The sequence below is a fragment of the Corapipo altera genome, unplaced genomic scaffold (assembly GCF_003945725.1).
Source record: "Corapipo altera isolate COAL_440 unplaced genomic scaffold, ASM394572v1 1b, whole genome shotgun sequence".
In the NCBI taxonomy this organism is placed as follows: Eukaryota; Metazoa; Chordata; class Aves; order Passeriformes; family Pipridae; genus Corapipo; species Corapipo altera.
Window position 1 is genome coordinate 9,981,954 of NW_020884881.1, and position 25,179 is coordinate 10,007,132.

General features: G+C 42.0%; 1 protein-coding gene across 5 annotated transcripts in view; it reads right to left on the reverse strand.

The window, feature by feature from the left end:
• The window catches only part of LHFPL3 (LHFPL tetraspan subfamily member 3), a 240,738-nt gene that overhangs the window by 15,735 nt on the left and 199,824 nt on the right, over window positions 1-25,179 (reverse strand). Inside the window, exons 3-4 of one of the 5 annotated variants that reach the window (XM_027639912.1) lie at window positions 21,289-21,336; window positions 13,460-13,482 (exon numbers count right to left, since the gene is read on the reverse strand). The exons of 1 other annotated variant lie outside the window; for it this stretch is intronic. In XM_027639912.1, the coding sequence (XP_027495713.1) occupies window positions 21,320-21,336 (17 nt within the window). In that variant the 3' untranslated portion in view covers window positions 13,460-13,482; window positions 21,289-21,319. Of the gene's footprint in view, window positions 1-13,459; window positions 13,483-20,517; window positions 20,595-21,288; window positions 21,337-25,179 lie in introns of those variants that run through there. 3 more of the 5 variants (XM_027639914.1, XM_027639911.1, XM_027639910.1) reach the window with 3 other exon arrangements.

Consider the following 25,179-nt stretch of genomic DNA (forward strand, 5'->3'; position numbering starts at 1 on the left):
TTTTTTAATGCATGGAAAGTATAGTTTGTGCTGTCTTCTTATAGAAAAATAGCACATTTATGAGATGCATTTCCCTAAGGCCCCACAGAGCAGAATTTGTTCTGTAATAAGAGACAAATGTGTTTTAATTGCCTGTTGTAGACTATTACCTGTTAAATTTGTCTGACAGTGCGACACCAGCAAAAAAACTTCTGTTTTGCTTCCTTCTACTTTAGAGCTGTCAAATAACTTCGACATCTAAGGATAAAAGATGACAGATGACTCAAATATGTGACAGGTCATAAAATATTGATTCTTCATGTTACCTGCTAATGAAACACATGGCATCACAGATAAATCTTTGTTAATTTGGATTCCTGACTTTTAATTGTTATAACCCCAGTTTAGGTTGTAGTCTAAAATTAGGGAGTAATAGGTTTGGTCCCAGGAAATGGTAAAGCCTATAAATAAGGAATCAGTTGTACTTTCCTTTAAGTAATCCTTTTTATCTAGACTCCCAGCCATGTTTTCTGTTAAAATCTACATCTGCTGAAAACCCTTTTGGACCTTTCTGGTTCTTTTTTGACCCAGTAGAACTAAATCAACTCCTAAGACCATATTATAATGAGAAGCACTGAAGATAAGAACCTTCTCTTGATTATGTATGAAATAAATAATATTTACTAGATTTTTTTTCAGGATTTTGGAATTTCCCTAGTTAAGCTTATAATTTTTAGTCTCTTCAGGTAATTTTCAACTAGCAACAATTTAGACTGAGCTTTCTTGTCTGGTCCTCCATGAAAACTGGGTCCTTTCTGCCAAATGAAGGCAGCATTTTTTGTCTAGAGCTCTGTATGTAAGATCTTTTGGCAGGAAGAAGGGGATGCTGCCCTATTTGAACCTACCTTTCAAGCAAAATCTGGAAAATAATGTTCAAAATTATATTTGTAATCTCTTCAGTAAGGGTTGTGTCTCATACAAGGTTTGTGCTTCTGCAGTGAAATGGTGGCAACTGCCAGTCTCCTGACTGGAGCCTGTACGAGCAGAATTGTGTCACATCTTCACTTCCAGAACACTTCCCTGTCTGTGAATGAAAACTTCTCACAGAAAAGCTAACATCATCCTTTCCTTTCTAATGTGGTGAGACTCCTTTCTAACTGTGTAACAGTACATTTCAATGCAAAATTATCTGGGGCCAGAGGAGCCCCAGTGCAAGGACATATTGGAGACTGGCAGACATTCAGCTCCGAGAGTAGGGGTTTCTGGAGTCTGCCATGGTTTCTGCTGCCACTGAGGGGGAGATCCCTGGTCTCCATAACTTCCAGTCCTGCAAAACTCACTGGCCCACAGGTGCCAAACTGGATCCCTGCTCGAGAGAGGATGAATGGTGCAGGGGAGCAGATGTGCTTTAGGATATTTTATGGGAAGCTGAAGAACATAGCCTCTGTGTGGCTTGAGAGGGATGGGCAAGCTCTTCCATGATGCACCATGTAACTATTGCCAGGGCAGATCCAACTTCAGGAGTGCTGAGAATCGTAGGCCAACACTTCCAAGCCAAAAGGCTGCCTCTTTTCCAAGGGAGGGGAGTGCTGACATGGCCAGGGCTGACAGCAGTAGTCCAGTGCAGCTTTGCAGCTGAGTTGCTCCCAGGCATCATTTGCCACACCTTGGAGATTTGAATAGTGCAGCTAGACCTTGTGAGTATGTCTCTCTGGTAACCAAATTACCAGAACTGGCAATTTAATACTTCACCCAGGAATTAAAATGGAGTGAGAAGACCAGCCCTTGTATTGCAGCAGCCCCATCAGTGTTGGATGAAATGAAAAAAAAACCTAGTGAAAGTACAGAACAAGTATTTGCTGAACCCTGGTTGATGTAGCTCCTGTGTGCTTGGAAGGTTATCTGTTTTCCACTTCTATAAGCCAGATTACTAAAAGAGTTGAACCATGAATCTGAAAAATCTAAAAAGCATTCCCATGGTATTTAGGAAACATTATTTAGATAAGATGCTATGAAAATAAATGCAAAACTTGTTGGAAAAAATACGGTTAGAGTGGTGAATAGTAGCTCACTCTCCAGATGAAGGACTGCATTTATTAGAGTTTTATGGGGATCTGTTGTAGATCTGATGTTGTTAAAATACCTTCCTTAACCACTTAAGATAGTGGAAAAGAGGATCTCCAATGGAATAAAGGATGTCCTCCATATGTAGATCACAGCTATTCAGGAGAGGCTTCAAGTGTGTTGTAGGACAGGAATGGTATTCAACATTTAAAATAAATTAGAGAAATGGTCCAAAAAATGGGATATAATTCAATAGCAATAAATGCATGGGCAGAAGAAGGAGTTGTACAAAATAAAAATTAGGCACCAACTGACCACATGAGTCCCTGTGGCCCTTCCATTGTGAAAAACAGACAAATGCTCTACCATAATGAACAAGCAGGAAAATTTATCTGCAAGACGTGCAAAGTGAGTCTACCAGGCTGCTCAGTAAGGCCTCAGCTTCATGGTTGGTTTTTAGGCACTAGAGTGTAAGAGAGAAGTGGACCGACTTGGTAAAGACAAGAGTGTCAGAAACCTTGGAACTCTTAATGTAAGAGAAAACATGGACAATTGATCTGTTTAGTCTAGAGGAAAGGAGACTTACTGGAGATAACACTTTTAACTATGAAAAAAGCTGCTGCTAAAAGGAAGGGAATAAATCATTCTCTCTGGGAATGTGACAAGTAATGCACTTCAAAGTGCAGCCAGGGAAATTTCACAGACATTAGGAAAACCCTGTCCAGGACAAAGCCCCTTGGCCAAAGAGGCAGCTGCTGAGAGAGGAGTAGGAGCTGGTGATGCTGTGGTGCTCTCCCAACCAAAATTCCCCTGCTCGCTGCAGCCAGACATAGCCGGAGGCACATAAAAACCCCGTATTGCACCCACTGATATCCAGCAGGGAGATAGAAACAGAAAAATGCACCGTGTCCATCTTACACCCTTTGCCCCCACAGGAGGTACGACAGCCCTATGAGGATGCTGGACTACAGGGGCTATTTGTAAAGCAGGGCTGAGGTGACAGCCATGGCTTGCTGTTCACTATCTCCCCAGTTGGAAGGACTAAATTCCATAGGAACATCATGTTTTCTCCCCAGGTGACTTACACAGAGGGCACTTCCACTGATCAGGGAAGAACAATTCCCCAGCTCTTATTTCTGTGCCAACTGTACTGTCTATTTTTAACAGAAAGCTACCATTAGCATTTGTTTGCTAAAAATAAACACATTTTAAATGCAATTCATTACCTAGCACATTAGGATAAAGGCAATTTATTCTTCAGTCAAGAAGAAATATTTTTAAGAGATAAATTGGTTCATGCAAATATCTGTCGCTTGCACTCAGTGCACATGGTACCAGCAGAGACAGTGCTCTGATTTCAGTCAATTGATGGGATAGATCACAAAATTCAGAAACTGCTGAGGAGCTCAGTGCAACATCCTATTTTAACTTAATTAAGAACATGACCACAGTTATGTAAGAGAAAAATAAAAAAGGGATGTGGGGCATTAGACACAGTTCTCCCTTACAGCTGCAGCATAACAGAATTGTAACAAATGATTCTTGGGGAGGGGGTATTCTTTATTATATTGATGGTAATGGCTTCCTAAACCCCAAATATCACTTCTTCTTGCTCATAGAACAGGGGAGCATTACAAGGGCATAGTTTTGAATCAGAAAATGCCAGTGCATAAGGATTTTGAAATGGGTTTAGATGAGCTGCTGAGCCAGGAGCTGGACGGTGATCTCTGTTGAACTTGTCCTTCATGAATCACCTACTTTCCTTTTGATGAAAAAAATTAGCTTCCAAAATGTTTTGTAGAAATAAGGTATTTCAAGCAAAACTTTTTGGTGTTTAGCAGGAGGATTTGGAGGGCATGTAGGGAATTACGGCTCACAGGTTCACAAGTAGGAACTGAACCTGAGCCTCACATGTCCCTCTCTCCTTCAAAACAAAAATAACATACCATAAAGAAATAACAAACCATAAAAAGATAAAATCGACTCGGAGTCCTCAGGATATTTGGGGGAAACGCAAAGCTTTTGCATCCAGTCAGAGCTAATGCAGCAGGTCCTGCAAAATCAGCACGGTCTGATTTTCCCCACTAGAGGGGACTGCGGTACCTGGAGTTACCCGCTCACTCACACCAATACTGGTGATTTCAAAATAGGTGGCATTACTAAGAAAATTAATTACCGCTGCTTGTAACATAATTCAAAACAGTGTAAAACTGGAATATGCTAGAAACCATTATTAAATATTCAAAAAGAAAAAATAATAACTTCTTGGGTTTAGGTTCCTTCATTAAACAATATTTTGAAGTTACCAGACTTTATTAAAAAATATTAAAATCTCCTAGTTTATCTGAAAAATGTGGTGTTTTTTTCTATATTGTTTTGCAAAGCACAGATGAAATACTTTAAATTAAAACACAGTCTGTTTAACCTCAGAAAACTTATCTATAAAATGCTCCTGATGATTCACAGTAATTTGTGTTAAATCTGCAAAATCCAACACCTTGCTGTCCCAAAAAAGTTTGGTGGCAGGATCCTTAGCTAATTGCAAACACTTGAAACAAAACAAAGAGAGGGAGATAAGAGCCCAGGTGTGCTTCCCACCTTGGATGTGTTGCTGGAGAAATGCCACAGCCGGTAGCACAAAAAAGGCTCTGAGAACAGGAGAAAAGAAGCCCCTGATTTCTTCTCATGGTCTCTTATCCACACAGTTTTGGCACTTTAGGAGTTCCTAGTTGCCTGTTTCACCAGAAACATCCACCAAAGTAGCACAAGTTAAAGCACATCTGCAGTTGTTGAGGTTTTGGATTCCAGGGATAGGGAATCACAGAATCATAGAATTGTTAAGGTTGGGAAAGACCTCTAAGGTCATCAGCTCCAACCATTCACACAGTATCACCATGTTCAACACCAAACCATGTCCCTAGGTGCCTCGTCCACACATCTTCTGAACGCTTTCAGAGATGGTGTTTCTACCATTTCCCTGGGCAGCCTGTTCCAATGCCTGACCAGCCTTTTAGTGAAGAATTTTTTCCTGATATATAATCTAAACCTCCTCTGGTGCAACTTGAGAACATTTCCTCTCATCCTTTCACTTTATACTTGCCCCCTACAACCTCCTTTCAGATAGTTCTAGAGAAAGATAAGGTCCCCTCTGAGCCTTCTTTTCTCCAGGCTAAACAAGCCCAGCTCCCTCAGCTGTTCTTCCTAAGAATTGTGTTGAATGTGTAATTACGCACTGGTGCCCACTGCCAAGGGAGCTTGTTTTGGGATGGGTTGTCCCAAAACAACAACCCTTGGGTTTGAAGCTGGCTGTTCCTGCCACTGGGCTTTGTTTTACAGACCTTTATTTGCATCAACTCTTAGTAAGACAGTGTTAGTGGGAGATACCTCCCACCCCCTGTGATTTAGCCGTATGGGGGGTGTGCTGTAACACCTCCCCTGCCATGGTGGTGATCCCCGTGTTCACCACTCTATCTCTCTGGCAAGTCCAACCCCTTGTTTCTTACCAACCTGTTTCTGCAAATCATTAAACCAAAATTCATATTTTCTACCTACCAGTTGCCTGCTGTTTTCTTGTCTTGGTGTCACAGACTCAGAAAACTGTAGAGGTTGGCAGGTATCTGAGGGATACCAGGTCCTACCCCACTGCTCAGAGGGTCAGGCCACTCAGTCCCATGTCCAGTCAGGTTTTCCATATCTCCAAGGATGGAGACTCTACCACCTCTCTGGCAGCCTGCTCCAGTTCTTGACCGTGCACACTGTTTTTTCTGAAGTTTAAATGAAATTTCCTGCATGTCAGTTTGTGTCTGTTGTGTCTTATGCAGTCCCTAGGCACCACCAAGAAGAGTCTGGTTCTATCTCCTTTACTGGACCCCATCAGGTATTTATATACACTGATGAGGTCCCTACAGAGCCTGGGTTTGTTCCTCTCAAGGGGCAGGACATGGGGTTTCCCAACTTCATGAGGTTCCTGTCCTCCCACTTCTCCAGCCTGTTGAAGTCCCTCTGGGTAGCAGCACAATCCCCTAGCGTATCAACACTTCTTCCATTTTTTTATCTGCTGCATCATCCAGCTAGATTTTTTACCACTGATCATGGTCCTTTATGCCTGGCAGTTCAGTCACTTTTCAGTCCAACTCACTGTCTAGTTATTTAGCCCACACTTCATCAGCTTGTGGCAAAAACTGTCAAAATCCCTGATAAAATCAAGATAAACAATGTCCACTGCTTTTCCCTTGACCACTGAGGCAGTCACATCACTGTACAAGGCTTTCAGGTTTTGTCAGGTGTGATTTCCCCTTTGTAAATCCATTATGAATACTTCCAAACAGCTTCTTGCCCTTTGTGTTTGGAAATAGTTTCCAGAATTATTTGCTCCATCACCTTCACAAGGACTGAGATAACACTGCCATGTATATTTCTCCCCACATCCCTGCTCTTGGAGATATGAGTAACACAGAATGTCTCGTCTATGGTATGCCCAAACTGATTCAAATTTTTTAATTACTTTTTGATACAGCTGGCGAACAGAAAAATAATTTCCATGGTCATCTTCTTATTATGAGAGTGGCAATTTTTTCAGGTGCCTTCCCAAGCAAGGGGTTTCCTTGATCACTCCTGCTGTCCCAAACTCTCCCTGCTGTCCTTTTTTCAGGGAGTGTGACCAGGACACCAGCCCAGGGCAGGTGAATCAATGGGATGTTTCCTCACACACTGGGCTGACTCCAGAGGACTGAAGCTCTGCCACAAGCATGTTCAGCTGCTATGAAGAGAGAATGCAGCAGGAACTGAGAGTGGCTCAGAGGACAGAGTGGGAAGTATGAAGACCTTTTAAAGCTGCCTTTTCTTCTCTCCCCTCCTATCCTAATTGATTCTTGATTGTGAAGAAACTCCCATGGGCCCAACCAAACAGCAGGATGCTGCTGTCAGAAACTTCTCTCCTGTCCCCCCTTATTTTCACTGCTCCCTCCACAGGTGACAGGCAATTTTCTCCTATTTATTAAGGTTTTCTCTTCCTATACCCATCACAAGTTTCAACCTCCTCTGTCTTTTTGTGCTTTCCATTCTCTTCTTTTTTATCCTAAGAGAAGTGGAGGGAGCACTGGCATCCCAATTATTTATATGCAAATATTTTCTCTGCTTTTGTCCTGATTTAGCAAAATTTAGAGTCCTGAAGGAGCAGGCAACAGAGTCCCTTTTATTCCCATCAGGCATTCTTGCAACTTCGTTCCTGGCTAGCAAACCAGTTTACAAAACTGACAGTCTTTTTTATCCATGCTGCAAAACTTGTTTCATAATTATGTGCCCTATTCTAAAATGTATATGTGGCCTTAATCCTCCTAATATGTAGGGTTTATTATGTATAAAAAGCCTGCTGTGTACATCATCTCAGCACAGAATTTCAATTGCTAGAAAGGCTGAGACTGAATTAAAAAGGAAGCACTGTGCATGGCAATGACTTCATTTTGACAGGTTGAATTAATTTTAAATAATAAGGAAGTAATTTCCATCTCACTAAATGCCTGCATTTTTCCGTAAAAATAAAACACTATAGTCAGAAAGATACTCTTGAGAAACAGCTCTCATAGACATAAGTAAACCAGATAGCAATTAAAAAAGTAAATAAGTAATAATTACAATAGTAAAAGGTAGTATTAAGTATTAATGCACTTCAAGCCCAGCTACTTTGATTGATTTCTGCTTTATCTCATTAGCTTTCTAATCAGGAAAATATAATCATATGAAGATACACAGATTTAAGCACAGACAAATACCTCCAGCAGTTAGACATGGATGCAGTCACAACTGCCTGAATCAAAAGAAAATACCATGAGAAAAAAAGTCATGGAAAGATGTAGAGAAAAAGATCTTTACACCACCACCACTGTTCCCCACTGCCTGAAAATTTAAGAGACTTGAAAATGAAATGTTCTCTGGATGGTAATGTGGAGGACATGGCTTTCTTTTTTTGAAGTGATGATGCTTCCTGTGAGAATCAAGACATGATAATGCTCAACAGTAGTTGGAAGAGTGATGTTCAGCTCTCTCCTCTAGAAGGTAGGATTCACTTCTGTACTCCAGACTAGTCAGGAGAATTTTCCTACCTCCAAGCTGGGCACACAACAGGACACTTGACACTGCAGTGTCAAAGGTTTGCACCAGAGACTCTGGGTCCACCCTACCATAGTTTGTTTAATGAAATATGCACAGGTAGATCCTAGTAGATCCATGACCAGTGCTGCCATGCCCTGGGTAGGACTGTAACCACAAGACACCCTTCACATCTCTCCTTGAACACTTAATTATTTTTTTCACAGCATCAGGACGGGGATCTAGGTCATGGGTGTCTGTGTTTGTGTGCATTCTCCCCTTCTATAGCATAGCCACTGAGCTGGGGTGTAGGACCCTTTCCTAGGTCTGGACAAAAATCACACCCGTTTTTCATCCAACAGCATGGTGGCTTGAGCATCTGCCTAGGAGCTGGGAGATCCTGGTACAGCTCTAATCCTTGTAATAGCTACCTGACTGCAAAGTGTTCTCTAAAATGCATCTTTCTTTGTCCTGTAAATGAAACTGGGAGAAAGGGAATAAAAAAAGCAAGATCAAGGATGACATTGTAGCCTGGTGACAGGGGCACTAAGCTGTTGAAAAGGTAATCTGACTTGCCTTCTCTGCTCCCATTAATATTTAACAGTCATTAAATTAACAGTCAGGGACGCGTAGGATTAACTACAGGTCAGCATCCTCATACTTGTATCTGACTGAATGAGATAGCGTTAGTATGGATGGAAATAAGCTATTAGCAATAAGCACGGCCAGTATGTCAGTAAAAGGCATGAATTAAAGATTTAAACACTGTCCCTGAAAATCAAAACAATGAAATGGCTGCTCCTATACCGAGACCCACACAAACCCTGCACCAGTGCTGAAAACTCCTCCAGCTGAGACACTCTCAGAGATCTGAAACTGGCAAAATCAGCCCTTTCTCTCTGCGGACTCCAGGGACTTGTGAGAGACTGACACTGCTGATCACAGGGAAAACAGAAGTAAACAGCTTTTCATGCACTCAATAGCAGTGATCACAACCTGTGAAGGGTGCTGTAACTGAGCCACCTGCATTGCCAGGAGAGGAGGTGAAAGCCTTGTGCAGGAGGACACTGGGCTCCCACTACACAAAACCATCAGGTTAATTTTTAATTTGCAGGGTTGGAATGGCTGATGATTGGAGCTGCAGGAGTGTCCCCCGGCTACCCCTCCAGCTTGGCCATGACACTGAGGCACAGAAGAGGCTGACTTCTCTTCCATGGTTCCTATTTTGGGTGCAACTTGGGAATGTCACTGATAGCAGCTGTTCATGCAAGATTTACTTGTCCTTTCCATTCTCTTTAAAATAAAAAGCAGTCTAATCCCAAACAAGCTTTCCACACCTGGAGGAACCACACGTGAGGAGTCTGATGGGCAGTTTGCCCTTTTGTCCCTCAGTGGAGAGAAGAACAAGGGGACAATCTTGTTTGTCTGCTTTGGTGGGCTTGTTTGCCACCCTCCCTACTCTGGGAGGGCATCTACCGTTTCCCTGTGTGGATGAGCAGAGAGGAGAGCTGTCCTCCACAGAGGGATGCCTGCTGGATTTGACCAGACAGCTCAGATCTCAAGCAGCTTCTCTTCACACAGTTGCTAAGAAACCAAAAACAATCAGCTGCCGAAACAACTGTTTAGTACATTTTCCCCTCCATTTGTCTCATTCTGGGTTACAGCAGCTTTAAGAATTACAGGGCTTTCCCTGTACTCCTTGTGATGAAGAGCTGGGCAAGGGCAGTGCTGGGGAGGAGTGTTTGGTCTCAGCAGCTTTTGCAGTAGGGCTCCAAGCCCACAGGTTTTTTCCCTATGTGGCCAGTAGGAATTTCCCTACCTTAAACTGTCTGCTGGGGTCTCAGAGACACCTATTCACAGATGTCATGCAAGAGCTCTTTCAGCTCCCCTTACAGCTGCTGTCAGCACGTCCACCTGAGTCACCAGTAGCTCTAGGTATGACTTTAATGAAATCTGTTGTCCAACTCCTATCTCACTGTTTCAAATGACTCCATTTATCCCTTTGCAGGCCTGGCTCTGGTTATCATCTTACCTACAGCCACCTGTAGGGTGCCTGGGAGTAGGGACAGTTACGACTGCCCTGCAGGATTTTGGCTCCCCTTGCTGAAGTGCCATCAAGAAAGAGACCACATGGGCATCCCTATGGCTGACAGCCTGGTGGCCAGGGAATCACTGAAGAACAAAACCCCACAGGAGGTTTTACCTGTTGGGAACATCACCCAGGAGAAAACTCCCACCCACGTTTAGCTGCAATAACAGAAACAAATGAGGAAATAGACTTGGGAAAAGGCAGGAAGCTGATCCTTGGTGAAGGCGGAGGTAGGTTTCCAGGTCTACCTTGTGTAGTGGTAGCACAAGGCATTTGTCTCTGGTTGAAGGGGACTGGAAGGCTGATAAAAAACCCTGGGGAATAACCTTCCCTGCATAAATGACTCTGCAAACTTTACTTCTTTATTTCTCTGTGACGTAAGGATTTTTCAAAGCTCAGCTGCATGTTCACTATTCATAATAGGTCCAACTCAGCAAAGACTCGTAGTGTCTTGGAAACATCACCTATCGAGGTACACAAACGTAGCTAAAACAATCTCGAAATATTAACTGCTCTGTGTTAATATTAACTGCTATATTAACTGCTATATAGCAGTTAATATTAACTGCTAATAGTGCTGTGCTGACCATGAGGGCTGGATTTCTGTTCCCAGCACAATGCCTATAAATTCTGCCAGTTCCCTGGCGGGGTTGGGTTGTTTTTATTAAGTGGTTATGTGCCGTGCTTCCCTCATGAGGAACCTTCTGTTTTGTCATGGAACTTGTGTCTCTGATAGAAAGTTACAGCCTCTTTTCCTGCAGCCTTGGCGGAAACTGGTTGTTGTACTAGCTCATATATTTAGTAACTCTGGCAAAGAAATCTGTGTGTTGTGTGTGGCAGTTAAACAGAGATCTCTACTGCATGAGAAAGAAGTGACACAGTGTTGGGAGTGAGAGTGACCTGGGCTAGGCTTGTGAACTAAGGATGTTGTGTTGAGCCAACACTCCTGGGAGCTCCTGTTCTGTGATGGGGTAGCATGAAGAGGCATTACTGTGATGGTACAAATATGTAATGAGACAAGTGCAGGGTCGATGGGAGTATGAGGGCATGCGAAAGGACAGGTCCACAATGGCCGAAGGAGCCCAGGAACAGGCATTCCCTAGAAACAGGCAGGTGTGAAAACAAAGTTCTTACCTTTCGTGTGCGAGGTTTGACTACAGGTCCTATACCTTTTTTCTGGATATGTAGGACAGGGCAGGGCAGGGAAATCCACAGGGATGTTTCCCCAAATTTACATGCCATCCTTCAACAATTTGTGTCATGGGGACTTTGGGACCTCAACAGACATGGTTGCATGTAAGGGCCCTGCAGGTCTTTCTGCCATGAATATATCCATCTGTTATCTAATATGTCCAACCAGTTCCTTTTAGCACATATAATCCCAGAGGGGGAACTACGGGCAAGTGAAGTCCAGGTCGCACAGGACATGGCTGCCCCACTGTCCTCAACCTGAAGCCAAGGCACTGTGTCAGCCACTAAACTACTTCGCTCTCCCAAGGGTGAATAAGCACTGACCTTACTTCAAAATCCCCCCCAGACAACATTCACCCAGTCAGTCATTAATTTTTCAAGTAGTGTGTGCGGCTTCAGGTTTAGAAGGGAAAAAAGGCTGGTCCCTTAACCCCAGCAGCATGGCTTACAGTGATCTTGTGTGTGCCCCATGCTAAAGTAGAGGGGAGATGTTCTACAAATCATGGAAACAGTTTGCTGCACCTTCTCGTAGTATCATGGATGATGAGGAACAATAGGAAAATGAGGATTCCTGACTAGCTGGGTAAATGGTCAAGTTACTTAATTGGATTCCTCCAGACAGATGCTAGCCTTAGCAAGAAACTGACTGTAATATCCTGAAATGTCACAGTGTTTCTCAGCCAGAGGATATATATATGGTCCCCATTTTTTATTCTTCTGAGCAAAATGTTATTTTTTTTAAAAGATGTTTCTATCAGAGAGTGTTTAAAAACATATTTGGCTGAGTTTGCTGTTCCTGAAAAGAGGCTGGATGCTCTAATTAGAAAACCAGTAGCTAAACCAACAGGCAGGAAGAGGAAACTGTCACACTCTGCACATCACTGGGATGAAGTATACTCAGTCAACTTGGATGATTTTTGTGTTTAATTTTATACCTGGGAAGTGACATTAGTGCTATTTACTGCACTAATGTGAATTCCCCAGGCCAGCAGTGGCAAGCTGCTACCTGGTTCATAGGTTTTTCAAGGGAGTCTGAGTGTTACCTGTGCTTTCTCTCACAGGGTCTATAAGTACTGCCTGTCGTCTTTCATATAACCTGCTCATGAAAGGTTATGCGTAGCAGACAGTTTTTGTAGGACTCAGTAAACTTTACCACTGTCAGTGACAGAGTTCCCTTTAAAGCTGATGAAAAGCCTCTAGACCAAGATCCTGGCGTAACATTTATTATTAGGGGCATGTAAACTACAAATTAATTAAATTCTAATCATGTGAATAGAGCATCATAATATTTTATACAAGTTATAATTAGTTAGACATAAAATTTACAAGCAATGCAGTTAAGTTATGACTTGTGCATATTTTGTATCATAATTGAAAACCTAATACAAATTACTTGACAATCTTTGCTGCAGGATATAATGTCCATCATGGGTGACTTTGGCAAAATGGATTTAGCCCTTTCAAACCCTGTAATTTTGGATGCAATTTTTGTAGCATCTTCATCTTAAAAAAAAAAAAAAAAAAAAAAAGCCCAAATATCCACACTCTAAAACCTTAACCTTCTATGTCTAGTGCAGGGCACTCAAAATTGCCAGCCACCTAAAAGCACTCTGGGTTACAGACTTGAATGAATTACTATTGTATATGCTTTCTTAAATCATCAGTACTCTTTTTCTTTCTTGTTCATTAACTTTGATATGCAATTGACAAGTCTGTCACTCTACAATGATCTATTTAATCACAACTAATTCTTGTTATTTAGAAATCTTTGTTGCATCTCTGATCTTTCTAATCTGTTATGAATGTTCTCTTTAAGGAATCTGAAAATGGATGTATTAATTACAAACTACTTTAGAGGAGGCTGCTGTCAGGCAAATAATTTTTTGTAAATCAGAGAGCTGAAATAGCTGCTTGGATACGGTAAATATTTTTATTTACCAGCTCAAGTACCACACACAAGGAAGAGGTGAATGAATATCCTCTGGATGGTGGGTAGTATGCTAAACTTTGCTCAGGAGGGTCTACTGAGACAGTAGCATGTGGTCATAGTGTCACTTTCCTTTATTTTTCCCCTGGGAAAGAAACAAAAATAAAATCTGGACATAGACATCCCCAGACACTTTCCCTATCCAAACCTCATTCATGGATTTCTTTTCACTTTCCAAAGGGAACTCTATATAATTTTAATGTAATGCCAGGTCGTTTATAGGCATTTAAAATACTCTGTTTCTAATAACTTAGAACGGAGGCAGGAAACATGCAGCAACTGCATCTCCTCCCCAAAAAGCATATTTTGAATTCAGGATGTTCCCCTGCTACAAAAACAAATGGCAGAAGAAGGCTGACTCTGGTTTACCTTGAGGTAAATTCAAGCAAGGCTAACTTGGGCAGGATCATGGCATTGATTCCTCCTCCAGCTGCCCATACTTTGTCTTTGCAGAGGACTGTAAGAGAGCTACTGCATGTGTCCCATTGAAGGGAACACCTCAAAAACAGAGGCAGGAGTAGCAGGTGGGAGGTCAAAGGATGACTTGAAAATGGCACAGGAAAGATTGATTTCCTGAAAATGTCTTGAACCTATGGAAAACCTGAAAACTGGTATGATTTGAAATTTACTTTGGTGGTACTCTGGGAGGAGGTTTTGTTTTGCAGGAAGACTGAGATGGGAAAAGGAGGCACTATGAAGAGGAAACATAAACAAGTCATCTTGGAGGAAAGGAGGAGATAAGCAGGAAAAGCCATAGAGGTGGTTTTATGGAAACTTTTTAAAGGTTGGACCACAAACTTGACAAAGATGATGAAGATGAAATGAGTTACTGTGGTTTGCTAAGGAATTGAAGCAAGGAATTGATCTTAGTTGTGACATTTTGAGGGAAGACAAGGTGAGCATCAAGAGGGCCAGAACAGAGAAGGTCATGGAAACTGAGGCTGAAGCTATCAGGGCTTTACGGTGGGAACAAATAGTAATAGATAATTTTGTAGGATGTTCTTGAGGGAATGTTAGCAAGATTAAATGACAGCATCAGCCTGGAGAGAAGAGGGAAGATGGTGATAATGTTGGAAACAGCACTGCCGGGATGCAGAAGCTAATAGGTTTACCAGCTACAATCAAACAGGGCTAGGCATGTGAGATAAGACAAGGGGCTCAGTTTTAGCTACAGCCTGAACAGGAAGGTTGGACCAGATGACCCACTGTGGTCCCTTCCAACCTTACCCATTCTGTGATTCTGTGATTTTGATATTTAGCCCAGTACAGCCCCCCATATACATGTACTCTTAGAATCACAGAATCATTAAGGTTTGAAAAGACCTCTAAGATCATTGACTCCAACCATTAACCTATTAATCTGGCTCTGTTCAGAGAAGTTGCCTGGGCAGCATTTGAGGATTATATATATTTGCTCCAAAAGTTTAGCAGGATGGAGGTGTACAGGCACAGAACCACCCACTGTGTGATCCATGTTCGCTTGGTCCAATCTATATCACACCCTGATCCCATGAGTGTGTGCCTGGGATGTCACAGACCCAGAGGTCGCAGTGCCTATGATTGTGTCAGTATCCAGGATAATCATCCCTTTCTCTATGTCCTAAACAAGTGTCTCACATATCTGGGCAGAAGCAAGCTTTACAAACCGAAGGGATTATGTGCTCGATATTGCACATACCATGGATTGTACATATCTATGCACATCTGATCTCAACAAGAGACTATCTGACCCACTGTTTTTTGGGTGGCTTGGTGTGCCATGTCCTTGAGGCAGTCCCCTAAAGTCTTTCCTACAAGGATTATATGATCTTCAGCTGGAGGTGAGCATGCTTCCCACAGAGATGCGCTATTGATAGGAAGATATAATGCCTTAGATGAAATCATTACTCATCCTTCCAGTAAGCTCTGTCCTGATTTAGTAACATATTCCATTTGCAGATCATATTGTCTATGCTGAGTCTGCTTTACAACAGGAGTGCAAACAAATTAAACAAAGTTTTGATATGCCTTTACCAAAGATCTATCCCTAGTGTCCTTTGATTTACTTCTTGAGATCTCCTCTGGCATGAACTAGATGGAGGCATGTTTTTCTTCCCCTCAAAGCTGATCTGAGCTCTGCCTTTGGAGCTGGCTTCAGATATCCTGGAGAATGACTGCCCTCCCCTTGGTACATAACAGACTGAAGATAGCTGTATGTCTTCATTTCAGTGAAATTGCTTTTTTCTGCACTTCCTTGGCACCCAGATAGTGGTGCTCTGTGTGTCCCAAGTCAGTACCAAAATGAAAAAAAACCCTGCTGCCTTTTTTTGCTGGCTAACGAAGGGAATTGCAAAGGTATATGCTGTCCTGGCCTTTAACCACACTTCCCTCTCTAGTGAGGACCAAAATTAATGACAGATCAGATTTGTCAGCAGGGGAATATTCTTGCATGTCGCAATGTTTGTAATTGCGTCACAGAGGTTAGAGATGGGACTGACTTGTTAATTACCCTTTACACTACTTCAAGTCTGTTGAAGATGGTTTTCTACAGCAAGAGGTATATTTTTCAGTGCACATTTTGATATGAAACAGAAATCTGTAATAAGAAAAAGCTGGTTCCATGAACACCAGTATGGAGTCTTTTTTGTCTGTAGTCTGAATTTCAGAGGATCATTTTCTGCTGAAAATGCTGTCATTAAGAAGATGAGTGCTTGAGGTCTCATGGTGCTATCATGATTGTCAATAGGACTACAAAAGGGGAATATATCTTAAGAAATAATGAAATGTTCTTACAGATGAGTGTGTTGAATGACTGGAAAATCCAAAATAGCCGTTCATCAGGAAGATGGGTAAAGCAATGTGTGCAAGAGCACCAGGCTGCTCTAGCTCAACTCATGTATAATAACTTGCCAGGTTAATACATTGCCAGGTTGTGAGAGGCTACTGGCCTGTCTAGGTTTGTGCCTGGTAAATTCTTTGTGTGGTCTGAATGCAAAAAAGGGATATCACATGCTGCCACTACAAAGGAAGCCAACATACAGCAAATCCAACCCTTAAGACAGTGGATAATTTCTGATCCTTTGGCTATGTTTGATGAGCAGTTCAGATCTGGTTTCCAAGCACTGTGGTTCCCACAGGACTGGCAGCGCCCACCTAACACAGGAGTCCCTGTGGTATGGTAGGCTTTGGGGTTGCAGACCCCAGCACAAGCCCAGCCAACCTGTGCTCCATAGTGAGTGTGGGAGAGGGACCCTGCTCTTGTCTATGAAGATCTTCGTCCTGCTTCAGATCTTCCTGGTCTGTCCAGTGGCTGTTGGCTGTAGGAAAATGTTGGCATTTTGGGGACACATGATGCAGAAAGGCTGGTCAGACCTAATGAAGGATTAAAACTCCACTCTATCGAAGGAAGGAAAGGTCTGCTGAGCTTTGCAATGTCTCTGATAAAGACCCTGCAATTTTCACAGATCAGGAAGTTGGATAGTCTTTGGGCAAGAGAGACACTGGTATTACACTGGGCAGATTTTGCTTTCCCAGCTGTCCCATGGGCTTTCAGGAGCAAGTTGGTCTGTGGCTGTCAGCCAGAAAAGCACTTAGATAGGAACACACCTCTCACTCCATGGATCATCCTGCTGAATTTTTTAGGGCTCCTTATGCACTTCCAGGAAACAATGTGCTTTGTCTGGCTCAGTCCAGCATCTCTCTCAAGTCCCCATTTGCGTAAAGCTCTTTCACATCCCTTGAAGCCATATTAATGTTCTGGATGGGACAGGGACTGCACTCCTTGCTTGAGTCATGAACATGCTTTCAAAAATGAATGAGTAGAGTGTGTTTCTGCTGAAAATTAAAAAGCACCATTCTTTTGGGTTGTGAGAAACATGAGCATCGGAGAAAGGAGAGCTGTGCCTACACACTAGTCCAGTGCTAAACACATATACTCTTGTTTACTCCCTGAGTAATCTGACTTGGAGATCAAAGTTGGCAACACTGGAGAGGATCAGCATGTGGCTGAAAACAGCAGATGGGTGCAGAGGAAGATGTAGTGTGCACCCTTTTTCTTATGGATGGTTCCCAGAGCTCCAGCAGTGGCACTGCAACAGCAGCATGAGTGACGGATGGGTCAAGTGGAAATGTCAGGACAGAAGATCTTGTGGAGGTGACAGAGGCTAGCATAAGTATCTATCAGCTAAGGACAGCCAGGGATTAGGACATGAGACAAGAAATGTCCTGATGGGGGCATGGCTAGCTCTGTGGTGCAGATAATACCTAAACACAGGGAACAGAGGAAACCCAGCAGTAGGCACGTGAGCCAGACAGTGACCATTTCAGAGCACACTGACTTTTGCTTAATGCTGCTGTGGGGCAGATGAAGCAGCAAGACAGTAGCTATGTGGACATATTCAAGGCCACCCAGCATCAGTGTGAGGAGCTAGGTGCCTGCCTGGGAAGCACAGAGGGTGTCATGGTAAATCCAAAGGCACATGTTCCTGTTACTGAAGGACTTCAGAGAGAAGCCACCAGGACAAGAAACCAGTCTGCTAATCTGACATGGTCAGAGACCATGTGGCTGAAGGTTGAATGAAATTACAGGAGACCATTTGGATCAATGATGGCATTCTGTGAATAATTTTCTGAAGGATTTAACTTTCACGTGGGTAATAAAACTCCGCTGTAGGTCATTAGAAAAACTATTCCCATCATTTGCTCATAATGATGTAACTGGAGGAAGTAACTGTCACAGGATTTCATGAAGGATGGATGCTCTGAGGCTCTAAGAGGAAGGTAAATGAGACAACAGGGTCTGCAGAGGAACACATGAGAGCATGATCCAGTGGCCACAATGTCTGGCTCTGTGGGCACTGCTGGAGTTGACTAAGTATGTAAATTGGCCTGTTGTTACGCTAACAGGCAGAGGCAGTGTGCAGTGGACTTGCACCCTTGTGTGCATTTGTGTCAAGAGGGAGATGACATTCAACAGTGTGCAGTAGTTCTTCAGGTCTGTCCTCTCTTACTGGCAAATTTGTGTCCTGGTGGCAGCCACTTAGACATGCATGCAATTTAGAACTGTGATTAAATTTTTTGGTTGAGGCTTTTAACATTATTTAAAATAACAGAATCATACAAAAACACACAGGAGGGAACTTCAGGAGGTCATGCAGACCACTCCTTGTCCCAAGGTAGGCTAATTGCACCAGAGTCACTTATGATGTTGCTCAATAATATATCCCTAAGGCTTTCCAACACTGGAAGGTCACAGTATCTTCAGGGAATTGTTTTCTCTGTTTTACTCTCCCACTGCTGAAAAGGTGGTGGGAATTTTGTTCATCATATCTGATTTGAATATTTCTTTCTGGAATTTAAAACATGGTTGCAGGTGCTATTATCCACATATAGGCACTGAAAACAAAACACTCTCATTTATGGACTGCTCCCTCACAAAAAAAAGATAACTGAGTTGGAGACATCCTTGCCATAGAAGAAAATCAATGGGGAAACCAAGCTTCTTCCAGCAGCACTGTACTGACACAGAAACCAGAGATGGCTGAGTAAGGAGATCAGCACGAAACACCCAGATTATACAAATGAATAGGCTGAAATGTTGCAGGACTTAGCAGCTCTTTGCCAGATATGGGTGTCTGAGGGACAGCTTATTCCATCAAACCTGTAATGGGGGTCAGAGAACCCAGAGGAGGGATGTGACAATCAGGGGGATTAGCCCAATGGACTAAGAGTAGTTTAGGAGAAGAAAATGAGAGCAAAAATGCTTAACAGGGTGCTTTGGGAAGAGTATTTTACAAGAGCATTTTACTCATTTTACAAGACTCAAAGGCAAATTCAGGATCCTTAAGTGGTGTTAGAGACAGATCTGTGAGATGTCTCCTACAAAAAATGGTCTATGGAACATCTATTATGCACAACAACTGTGGGTAAATGTTGGCCATTGTTTGTTTTGCTGTGCAGGATGAGGGAAGATGGATCTTCTGGCAGCAAGGGGAGGAGGTGTGTGGTTGTGGAGTGGCCCAGCTCTGCATATGTCATGGCTCCAGTATTCCCAAAGAGGCACTTTCCTTGGGGACTGAAGGGGCCAAGCTGAAGCAGGAGCATGGTGACTTTTTGGCAGATGGGAACAGAGATGTACAGTGCTCCTGCCTTGGTGCCATGGTTGAGTCTCAGAGGCTCTGACTGCTAGCAGGAACTCACTGAGGAGAAGGAGGCAGGGGAATCACAAACCCATCATTGAGTCTCTTTTCTGCAACCCATCCCCAGCACTAACCATATTTGAAAATACAGCTTCCAGGCTTCTTTTACAATGGTTTCAAATAACAATCTTAGCTCTAGAGAGAATTATTTTGCCAGCTCTATTTTCCCCTGGCTTTGAGTTTGCCATTGACGTTAATTAGGACTTCCTGAGCCTCGTTAGCCTGGCGTTTTCCTTTGTTACTGAGAACAGCGAAGGTGACCTTGCTCGCTAGGTGGATTTTCTCAGCTCTGACAGTCTAATCATTAATGTCTTAGGAACAGAGGCAGGGATCTTACACAGGGAAACTTGAGAAGAGCTATAAAAACATCATGTAGACAGCTGTCAGTGTCAGCTGGCATAGCTCCAATAATTCAAAAGTAGAGATGTTTCTGATAACTCATCGTATTCTCACACAACATATGCTATTTATCACATATTTTTGTTGCATAATAAGAAAATACAACAAATACATACATGTGTAAGCTCAGTTGCAAGTGGTTGAACTGCGTATACTGAGACTAATAACCAGCAGTTGATAATCTCCATTTTATTATCCAGAAAAGTGGAACAGTGACCAGCACACTGATATATGGTGATCTGTTTTCAAATGATGGCTTACAGCATAGCTTAAGTTATTTTAGTGGCTTCACTCTAACCCCCACCTGTACAGTCACGATATTGTAGAATCATTGACAACTGTAAGCAGGAAGGGACTTCTGGAGGTCATGTATTCCCATTCCCTTCTCGAAGAAGGTTCAACCAGAGCAGGTTGCTCAGGGTCATGTCCAGTCAAATTCTGAGTATCTCCAAGGATGGAGATGACACTACCTTGCTGGGCAACCTGGTCAATAACTGACCAGCCTTATGACAAAAAAACCCCACCAGCATGCTTAAAATACGAGTGACAATTCTGGGAGAAGAGAAACCCAGGTAGGGAATAATTGAGTTCTGTCTCTCAACAACAGGTAGCACCAGAAGACCTGTGTGGATAAGTATGTTTCAAGCTGCTGTGATTGGTCTCACCTTCACAAGCTTTACATACACTAAGATTAAAAGAAGTATATAAACACAGGAAAACATAATATTTGCCTGAATCAAAAATAGTCTTTTTTTAACAGAGACTGTGAAAACAACATTTGTAATATGAAAGTGTCATCTGTCACACGAAGCAAGAGTTTGACAACAGAGGAGTCGTCACAAAGCATTCACATTGCGAAGGCACAGATGCTGTAGCAGAGCCAGCTGCACTAGTACCAGCCTTGACTTCTGGAAAAGGCAAACTGGGAGCTGCTGCTTTCCACCAGCAAGCACAGAAGGGTCGATTCTGTTCCTGACCCATTTGAATTGCACGCTTCAACATTTCTACCTCAGATTTCTAAACAACTGTATCCAGTGGGGTCCTGATCCTAGCAGGTACTTCTGACAGTTACTCAAGAATGACAAACACAGCTTGCAGATTTGCCACTAGCAGCTGCCACAAGCTACTGAAAAAGGCGGAATATTAAGGCTATACAAACCCAAAGCTGAGCTAGGAATATAAATGAAACACATGTTGCTGAACATGCTGCCTAACATCAGAAACACGAAACAACAGCAGAAAGCCATGCAATGTATTTTGGCAGAAGCGCGCAAACATTTCACAGCTTGTCCCCTGGATGCCATGCTCACACTTACGTTAGTCTGTGTCATACTACCTTAACTTGTTTTAAGCATTTCCATCATCTGTGAGGTAGGGAGGGAAAAACAGAATAGTTAAGGTATAATCAAATGAGATCTTGCACATCATAGTATAATTTGTAAACAGTCTCATTATTGGCGGTAGTGTGAAGTGTGAATGGTTTCTGTCTCAGTTTATCCAGACAGGGAACTTTTTGAAAGCCAGGTGAGTGATTCAATGGATTATTAAGGAGGTAAATGAAAAAAACAGGATTAACAGAGGAGAAATAGTGACAGAACATAAATGCACACATAAACAAGCAAAGAATTTTTGTGTCAGTAAGATGCATTTTTTTGCTGTCATGTCAGAATGAAAGCACCCAGTAACACCTTTTGATCAGTGGGCAATTTTAAACACTGTGTTTATCTAGCTACTTAAAAAATATCTGAAAGAAGATGCAAAATTGAGACACAAATACCTACAAATCATTACAATGAATTAGATCAAAGATAAAACTGTATCAGTTATCATTTCAGTATGTACAGATCTACAAAAGTCTTTCTGCTAGGGGAGAAATTGCAGTAATAAAATAAAAATTATAAATCTAGATTTTGTTGATATACTGCGGATAATTTTGGATTATACTTCCAAAATCATAGGTAGCATTTGAAAGACCCAGCCTACCAAATCCTTAGATACACTAACTTTCCTAATGGCTTAGATGTTAATGTTAGCCATACATTGTGCTTTTAATTATGCACCCACAGAAGACTGCTCCAGTGAGATCTTGTGCCCATAATGCCCTGAGAAAGCCCAGGGGAACTTAACAATACTTTGGATTTCAAAGTATCTTCAGTCATCTACTGCAATTTATTGTGAATTTACAGTACTATGTATAGTGCATAAACCTTTCACGTCTGATGAGGACAGATACTAAGTCATCCAGAAGCTGAAGGATTTTTATCAAGAAAAGAAGTGTACTTCTACATCTACACATTACACTACAGAACAGCTAAAAATCCATAACAAGATGGAGGAAACAAGATTACCTCCTGAGAAGGTGGCAGAGTAATCAATTGGCCTAAACTTCTGCTATTGAAGAGAAGCCACAAAGGAGATGCTAAAATATATAGAATTTGAGGCACTATCTTAAAGCAGTAATTTCTTAACTAAGAACACAGACCAATGATTCCACTATCAGTTGAAAACTGGTTTTGAAAAGAATTTAAGGACTTTAATGTGGATTTGAGATATAAATCACAAATAGTCAAAATATCATCACAGTTGTATTTTCTAGCTGGGTCTAATGCAGAAGAGCTCCAAAAAAACAGCAAAGACATGAGAAATAGCTGGAAATATCTAAATGCATTGATTACGTGATTGGCATGTCCCTGGTGAAAATAATCAATATATTAACTTTTTTGAAGAGTCACAGTAGGCAGTAAGGAAAAAAACGTTGGTGTATGTGTGTATATACTTTTTTTTGGAAAAAGAATTTGTTTGATTTCTGTGTTTCTTGAGAGCTGTGACTGTTTTGTATACTCGTCCTGGAGTGGCTCCATTGCCTTGTCTCTTATTATTTCAGCAATGAAACATGGAACAGATAGATGTGCTCAAAGATATGCACCCTGGATGAGTACTGAGATATAAAGCAAAGCAGCTGCCTCATTTATAATGCTGGGAAAAAGTGAGGTAAAATAGCTTATTAAACAAGTGATGGTGATTTTACTATACTGCTATTTGATTTTGATCCTTCTGCACTGCGAGAGCAAACGATCAGGAATCTGTAGTGATGTAATCATTCTTGGCTCTCTGTCTCCCTTCGGCACATCCTGGTTAAGTTGAACTGATGCTGTTTTGTGCAAATTAGTTGGCAGTTGTTACAATTCAGGACTACACCGATTGGATACACTCGGGAAATACCCTAGGAAAACAGAGCTGACAAAGGCTCCCAAGCGCTCCATGCTCTGCCATTCATCAGACAGACAAACTTTCCACAGGATTGCCCAAGGATGTCCCTGCCTGTCCAGCCCTGCAGGACACAGTCTGTGCCACTGCCTCAGGACATGGGAATGCACAGTCCCTTCCCTAGGATGCCATGGAGAAGACTCAGGGGAGCTCAGGCACTTATTGCCTGTCCTATGGGCCTTGGTTTAGGCTCACCATCCCCATGGAGATGAAGGCTTCATTATCATCCAATTAGCATAAAGCACATGTAAGTAGAGTCAATCTCATTGCTCAAGTGTCCTGGGGAATCTGCACAGGTTTATTGTCCTGGGCAACATCTCCTCTCTGCAGGAGGCACTCCTGCCACCCTCTTAGTTAAGGGATTATTTAAGTCATTTTTCTCCTCCATACTTAAGTGTTATGCAGCTGCAGTAGGAATAATTTCTGCCACTTCACTGGTTAATAGACAACATTTTCCTTTGGTTGGAGGTAAAATTCTTGTCCACCCTTGAGTTCCTTCTCGGCACCTTTCATTGAGGGATGTCCCTTTCACTGAGCTTGTCTTTCTGCATCAGCCTGGACTTCAAAATACACATATTATATAGGTTTCTAAGCAGGTTAAGTGTATATAGTACATGTCTGTCTCCTGAGCAAGTCCAGCCATGGGAATGACCCAGCACTCGTGGTGCCCTGGGAAGACTGATCCCCAACCCCTTTTCTTCACTAAACTGTGATGATGTGTGTGAGAGATACTGGCAGGCTTGTGGCCATCTGGGAATGTGCCCACATCCTTGTTTTTATTAGAACATTTCTGAAGTGAATTTCCCAGTTACTGTGCTTGTTCTAGCTGCTAGTGAGTAACCGTGGGGTCAAGCAGGAGCTCAGCCGGAATAACGTCCTTTCTCCATCATACCACTGGCAAGGACATCTGGCTCCCAGCACAAGCTGTTTCATGCTACAGTGCTGCTCCTATTGCTAATGTAGACATTGCCTGATTGAGTCCTGCTGACTTGATTGATTCTACTTAAATTAATGTGATTGTATGAAAAAAATTGATAGATCTGGCTCTAAGTGGCATTTACTCCACCATGCTATTTGGTATATAAATCAGCTGTTTGGGTTACCGTTTTGTTACCACTGTGAATTTAGCAAAAATCCATTAAAGTCAATAAAGAAAGTACATACTTACAGTGGAATAACTGATATTAGCACTTGACTGGTCTTATTTAGAGCAGCCTTGCTCTGGAGGTATTTTAAAGAGATTCTTCTGTCTTTTGGGATCCTTGAAGTAATCAAGTTCATTATAATCCCTTTCTTCCAAAATATCATATGAATTATGCATTTGGTTACATAGTTGTAAATCTGCATATGGCTGTTTGTACCCAGTGATAAAATATTCTTTTAGCTTTTTTAATGGTTACAGTAAAATTCTCCATGATGTACATCACAAATAGTAATTTTCAGCTAGAAATATTGATGACATCTTGCCTATGGCAATGAACAGGTTTTAATACAACAATAAAGCATGCCCCTTTTTCTTAATTAGTCTCCATTGATTAAACATGCAGATTATTTACAAAAAGCCTAACACCATGGAAAGGAAGAATAACTAATGCAATGGCTGTATTCCCAGGATCACATGCAATTCATCTCCACAAAGCTAGCTGAGCCTCTATAATCTCAAGGCATTTATGAAATAATAAGGAGAAAGCTTTAGGTTAAGCATATTTAGTAGAAAAAGTATTTGTTTAATTTGTTTCTTATGATGAAATTCTCCTATTCTTGAGGGAAAATGAAAGCACTCAATGAGTTAAAGCCATAGATATCTTGCAGTAAGATGTAAGAAGCCTTGTCAGATCACTAATGGAAACAATCTTTATGATGCTGAGATTTTGTAACTTATAATTAAACTTCACAGTCCAGCCCCTGTAACCTGTATCATCCTCACATGCCCTGTTTTA